Here is a 6,083-nt window from a genome sequence, read left to right as displayed (position 1 = left end):
ACCCTTTTTCAGGAAGTTGGGAGAAGCCACAGTCATTAAGAATGAAGATTAGGCACTAGAACAGACCAAAGGTCATAAAGACCCAGGGAGGGAAGACCGCCTCCTGGGATATAAAAGTGTACCCTACCCAACCATCTGCAGGACTGCTCACTTTGACACACATGTGAACACAAATAAAAACCCAAATCATAGGAAACAGGTGATTATACTTTAATAAATCAAAGTCTGGCATCCTAAGCCTCAAATGATTCCTTGGGAAACCCCAGTAAAGACATACATCTGACTGCAAACAGATTCACTTATTCCCACATATATTTTTATGTGTACTGAAGGGTTTATGTTTCCTGAGGGAAAGGGAGGAGAGAGGACCAAACTAAACTAAGATAAATACAGTTGAAGGCTGAGTGAGAATTAGTGGGAAGTTCTCAAATGAAACTTGACATCCTTGAAATTGCTACAAAAGGTTTCTTTCTGAATTGCGGTCACAGTAACCTGAAATATAAAAAACAAAGCCATTAAAAACAGAAAGGTGGACCCGGGGTTTAATGAATGTCATAATGGCCTCAGGTTATATAGCTAGATGTGGCTGTAATTCATAAACATCCTCAAGGCTGTTTCTGGAACCCTTTGAATTTCTCTGGGGGCTCAGAGAATGGGATCTGCTGTATGAAATAGTGTTCTTTTTATTTGTCTTAAATTTGCCTGAAACTTGCACTTCAAAGGGTTGGGGCACATTCTCCTTTTTCAGAAAGTAGAAGCCAAGTCAGCCTGATCTCAGACACTCAGTGCTTTGATAGAATGTTCACCGTGTCCTGTACCATGTATCAAGTGGTGTCACAAGGGGCTTCAGTGCCACCAAAAAACCTTGGTTTGCACCCAAGTCAGATACTTATTGCAGATCTTGGGCAACTTTCATAATGGTGAAACCCTTTACTGGCCCTTCATTTAGGCTGCCGCAGGGTGAAACAGCAAAATCTTACTGATTTATGTTTTTGGTTTTGGTTCATATCTGTTCGGTGTAGTGTGGGTCAGTAAGTTAGAGGACCAACAGAAAAGTTTGTTTTTTTTCTCTTTCCTTCTACATCTTAGCATTACCCTATCTGGATTTTGAAACCCAGTTTCCCATGGGGGTGAGTGTCAATTCAAAATAGACAGCACACTTTCCTCCAGAATGTCCTTGGTTTTTAAATCAAGCTTAGAGGAGGGTAAGATCTATAAAAAGATCCAATGGTTGTTCCAGGGAATCTCAAAAAAATGTAAGGAAAATCAGCTAGTCAATTTAATGGTCATTTGGTTCCATGGTAGAGAAAGAGCATTTGTTGACATCCTTCTTGTTTGAACTTGCTATGGTGATGTCTCGCTATAAGTTTTTACACCAGTGGCAACATTTGGTGCTCAGATCTTCACTGGGGCCACTCCATCCCCGAGTAATAGTAATTCAGTCAAAACGTTTTTTGGGGCATTGTAGCCATGTGACCAAAGACTGGGCCAAAGGTAGCAGGAAAAAGGAAGAGCATGTCCCCTGTGGTTTTCCTTCATTAAAAGTGCCAAGGTTTTGGAAAAACGTCTGCCCACTCCTGCATCAGCCCCCTAAGGTCAGTAGAGGATCTGCTCAAGAAGGACCAAAACTTGGGCTCAGAGCGTCTCCCAAGGCTCCCTTTTCCCTCTTGCATGCAGATGAAACGCATCTCACTGGCAGGTGGGTCCAAATTCACTGCTCACTCACCCCTCAGGAGAGCCAGATGGCGCCCACTTCCTCCCGCCTGCCCACTCACCGTTGTGCACAATCAGCCTGTACTGCCTGGCCAGGCACAGCTCCTCCTGCCTCCGCCTCACAATTCTCTGCACTTCTGGGGGCAGGCCGTTGGGGTTGCGGGCAAACACAAAGGAGTAGCTGTCAGCACAGGTGCCATCGAGGTTCAGGAGGCGACAGGAGTACTGCACAGCGTAGGTGTCATAGTCCGTGTCAATGATCCAGTGGTCATCATCTGCAAGCCAGAAAGTCAGAGCCAATGCCTCTCCCTCAGCAGGTTCGGATGTCAGGGAAACTCACTACCAAGCCTGAGACGCCAGCGGCTTCCTGAAACTTGTTTCATTTTGTTCGGAAGCAAGTGACCACAGAGAATTCGGGCAGTTTTTTAAAAACTGGGAAAATGAGAAAGGGTTTTGTTCTTTTTGCAGATAAAGGGTCCCGGCCAGGGGGGACCTTCTTCACCTTAATGGTTATCGCTCCCCTGGATGATAAATGTGATAGCATCTTCCCAAAGAACAAGCGAGAATGTGGGCCCATCAATACACACAGAATAGACCTTACTACTGTGTCTTTGCCATCTACCCTCCAACAATATCGGTGCCTTTAGGGTTGATGTCTGATGGCTACCAACTTATGTCATCTCCCACTGCAGGATGTATCTCTTGCGATGGTCTGTAACGGCCAGTTCCCAGTCATCTCGGTAACCACGGTGTCCTCCTGCCTTTCCATCCACTGGTGGACACCATTCTGATGATCTGGCTCACTGCTTTTCTGGCTCCATCCTAATTCTGGTTTAGTAACCCTATTCACCTCTCCATGTTGGCAAAAGAGTAGTTTTTGGCTTGGGGGAACAGATGCCCACCATCTGACATCAGATATTCTTTTTTAGAGTTCATACTCTTCAGAACTCCCCTGAGAGAGGCAGAATTGACCCCTTGAAGAATTTAGATTATATTTATTCGTATGGCTGGAACATAAGCCATGAAGCATAAATATAAACAAAGGTGGGAAAAATGCCAACAAAGATCGTATGGGAAATAACATAAGAATGTTTATGAGAGATCTGCCATGGAGAAACAACAATGTTCAGGTCTATCCAAATACCTTATCTTTGGTCAAAAGTGTCACATCTCTACTTAACCTAATATTTTTGTTGACATATAGCCACGATTAGGACTTTCTGAGCACTTAGCTCCGTCAGTCATTGTGTAGATATTTTCCATGTTTTCTCAGTTATTTCTCACATTGACCCACAAGTGCACACTATCATTCCTATTTTATAGATGATGAAACTGAGGCAGAGAAACTAAATATTTCACCCAGAATCCCAAAGAGCAGGATAGAACTGGTATTCAATCTGATTCCGGAGCCCACGTGCCTAACCTCTATGCCACATTGTCTATAGGCACTAAGTAAATTGGCGGCAGAGGGGACAAAAAGCAAGGAACAAAAAGGCTTTGAGTCTCCATCTCACACACAGGTTGTGAAGCATGTGATCATCTCTGCCCTATGCTGTGCTCCACACTGGAGGAATGCAGAGGTACCTGGATCCCGCAGCACTAAAGGGAGTAAGGAAGAGCTCTAACACTCACCCTATGCTGGCTCTGGGTGTGCCTCTTGGCTCTGAGAATCCCTGGAGTGCCAGCCTAGTAGGAGTTCAGCCCTAACCCAGGCCCTGCAGGAGGGCTGCACAGGAGTAGGTGGTGGAACCCCCTCTTCAGCTCACTCCAGGCCCGCCAGGAAGAAGAATGAGTCACCCCTGTACCTTGCAGGCTTTCCCGGAGAGTGTCAGAGGCAGGGTGGGAGTACCCAGACATGGTGGCCATGCAGTTATTCAGCAGGCTGGTCAGGAACAGAAGCCATGGGCCCCACCCTAACCACCAGCTCCCCTTACAGGCTTTGAGCATCTGGGCAGAGCTTTCCTCCTCTCCGAATGAAGTCATTTCTTCCCCAGTTATGGGGCTCACTGTGTCAGTCACAGGCGCCCCAGCAGCCTACCCCTCAGACACAAAAGCACTCTCCTTTGAAATGTGACCCTGATTCATGATCTAGACAGCTCAGCAAATCTGCAGCTTATTTTTTTCCCCCCCGAATTGTTGCCAGAATGTGAATTCTGACATAGGAACTAAGTAACTTTCAGTGCTTGGTTTTAGGAAAATTGACTACCGTCCCTCACTTTTAAAAAAGGCCTAAGTTGGTTTGGTTTATCTCCAAGCTCTTTTTGGCTAAATAGTGCAGAGATGAAGAATTTAAATTGTAACACTCTTTCCCTAACTCTCCCTCCTAAGACAACTGCCCAAGAGTTGCTAGAAAGAATGAGCTCAGGCCTCCAACCTCCTCATTTGAGTTTTGGTGCATGGGAGAAAGGGAAGCGGTCACTGCCACCCAGCACACTGTGTCTGGCTCAGAATCTCAGCGTTAGCAGGCAGTGCAGCAGGCAGTGGGCCAACCCTATGCACCACGCCCCCTACACCCTTGGATGAGGGTCTCCCAGCCCCTGCTGGGGCCCCAAAGTAGTCAATCCAGTCTGGGGATTGGCCCAAAGAGATGGAGAAAATGCAAAGCCAGGTTGAATGGTGATGTGGGCTGGGTCTTGGGGAAGTGGGAGGGATAAGCATGGAGAAGGTTACACACCCTGGCAGTGGCTGAACAGGAAAATGGCAGGAGGAGGTCACCTTACAAGCCCAAAGATCCTTTGAGCTTTGACCAGGTTTTTTGAGCTGGCGGGTGGGGGTATGGGAAGTGGGGAGGATGTTTAGCTACGCCCAGACTCATGACCCTAACCTCAGGCGTAGCTGAGTGTTCCTGTAACTTACAGACCATTTTTCCGAAGGTCGCCACTGCAGAAGACATACAGCGATGTAGCCAGGTATGCCCCCCTCCTCCCCCACCCCCAAGACAGTCCCACGGAGCTTATTACTCACTTCCTTTCTGGAGAAAGGATGCTACACCCCAGTACTTCATCTTGAACTTGGCAGGGTCTTCCGTGTCTGTGAAGGTGCCCACCATGTCTGCACACACGTCCCAGTTGCTGCAAAAGCCAAGGGGATCGTGAGCCAGGCCGGGCAAAGGGCTTCCTCCCTCCATCCCTCCCGGGTCAGGGTTTGGCACTCAGCCCGGGGGACCCTGGAGCGCAAAGAGCTCTGCCACCCAGAGGCCACTGACTTCAAAAGACGGACTCGGCCCTTGGCGGTGGCGCTCATCTGGCCGCTCTCGTCCACTGAGAACTCAGCGATGATGTTGTCCTGCAGAAAGAGGCCCTCAGGGTCCTTCTTGGCCATTGCATACCAGGTCCCAGCGAACTGTGGAAGAGATGAGAGCAGGTTTGGTGTGGGCCGGCAGTGCACGGCCGGCCGTGGGAAAGGCGCCACGCGGAGACCGCGCCCCGGGGTCCCCCGGGCAGATACCTACTCGAGCCTTATCGAAGTTCTCCTTGACTCGGAAGCTGCTCACCCGGCAGTTGCGCTCCGCCCGGGCGCTGCCCAGCACAGCCAGCAGCACGAGCGCCCACACCCACTCCATCTCGCCCAGAAATCTGCCCTGCGGGAAACGCGCGCTGTGAGCGCAGGGCCGCCAGGCCACCCGGCTCGCTAGGGCCCGCGGGCACCACCACCATCGCTCCTGTCCCTGCGCGTCCCCGCCCGTCCCCGCCCGGGCGCCGCTCACCACTGGGAGATGAGCGCAGACCTGGTCTGGATGTCCCCGCGCACAGAGATCGAAAGAGATGAGCGCGCCCTGGGGGCCACCGGGCGGCTTTATAACTCCGGGGGGAGGGGGTCGTGCTGTCGCAACCGCGCCGGGTGAAAGACCGAGGGGGGAGGCGCCAGGGCCTGTGGGCCAGCACTTGCATAACGCGCCCTGACTCACCGGCGCCCGCGCACAGGGAGGGTCTTTTTGGCCAGAGCCTCACCTCCAGTGCCGCCTGGGGCTTGTTGGAGCCGCCGCGCGGGGTGGCCTCGATGGAGCCCAAACTCTCCAGCGGCGACGAGCCTCGGGAACAAGACCTGGCCTAGTTACCCAACACTTGTGCCAGCGGCCGCCAGCTGCGGCCTGGGGTGGCCTCAGGGCCCAGTTCCTCTGGCTGGGGGCCCAGGTCGGCCTGGCGGGAAAACCGTGGCCTCCCAGATCGAGAGGACCTATGATGCTGCTGCCTGGTGCGTCAGTGCCTGGGCACTGGCTGTGCCAAATTGGCCCCTCTGCCCTCTGAGGGCCAATTGTGCAGGGGTTTGGGAATATTTCAGCCAAGTAGTTTTTCATGTTATAAAGGATGTATTTTACTCTCTTTCAGGAGACTCGTGGTGCTCTCTGGGTCAATATTTGTTCTTTAGTT

At 50.9% G+C, this 6,083-nt stretch overlaps 1 protein-coding gene across 3 annotated transcripts; it reads right to left on the bottom strand.

The window, feature by feature from the left end:
* Nucleotides 1-189: 189 nt before the first annotated feature.
* On the bottom strand, nucleotides 190-5,654 carry RBP4 (retinol binding protein 4). Of its 3 annotated transcripts, none has more exons than XM_019739639.2 (6): nucleotides 5,420-5,654; nucleotides 5,165-5,293; nucleotides 4,919-5,055; nucleotides 4,678-4,784; nucleotides 1,776-1,988; nucleotides 190-492 (listed from the first exon to the last, which is right to left on the bottom strand). In XM_019739639.2, exons 2-6 carry the CDS (start codon nucleotides 5,273-5,275, stop codon nucleotides 455-457), a joined length of 606 nt encoding a protein of 201 aa, XP_019595198.1. In that variant the 5' UTR covers nucleotides 5,276-5,293; nucleotides 5,420-5,654; the 3' UTR covers nucleotides 190-454. The 3 variants fall into 3 exon arrangements, with proteins under 3 accessions (XP_019595198.1, XP_019595212.1, XP_019595206.1); XM_019739653.2 differs by having other exon boundaries at nucleotides 5,441-5,585; XM_019739647.2 differs by having other exon boundaries at nucleotides 5,165-5,288; nucleotides 5,420-5,563.
* Nucleotides 5,655-6,083: the final 429 nt, after the last annotated feature.

This window comes from Rhinolophus sinicus, linkage group LG07 (genome assembly GCF_036562045.2).
Source record: "Rhinolophus sinicus isolate RSC01 linkage group LG07, ASM3656204v1, whole genome shotgun sequence".
NCBI lineage: Eukaryota > Metazoa > Chordata > Mammalia > Chiroptera > Rhinolophidae > Rhinolophus > Rhinolophus sinicus.
Note: the sequence above shows the minus strand (reverse complement) of the source record. Positions and strands in the feature narration are given on the sequence as shown.

Bases quoted from the DNA above. Each gene is read 5' to 3' on its own strand.
- RBP4 (XM_019739639.2), bottom strand. From the start codon at position 5,275: ATGGAGTGGGTGTGGGCGCTCGTGCTGCTGGCTGTGCTGGGCAGCGCC. The intron at 5,056-5,164 runs GTAGGTATCTGC...TCTCTTCCACAG, and splicing joins AGAACTTCGATAAGGCTCGA to TTCGCTGGGACCTGGTATGC. The intron at 1,989-4,677 runs GTGAGTAATAAG...TCTGGCTTGCAG, and splicing joins ATCCTTTCTCCAGAAAGGAA to ATGATGACCACTGGATCATT.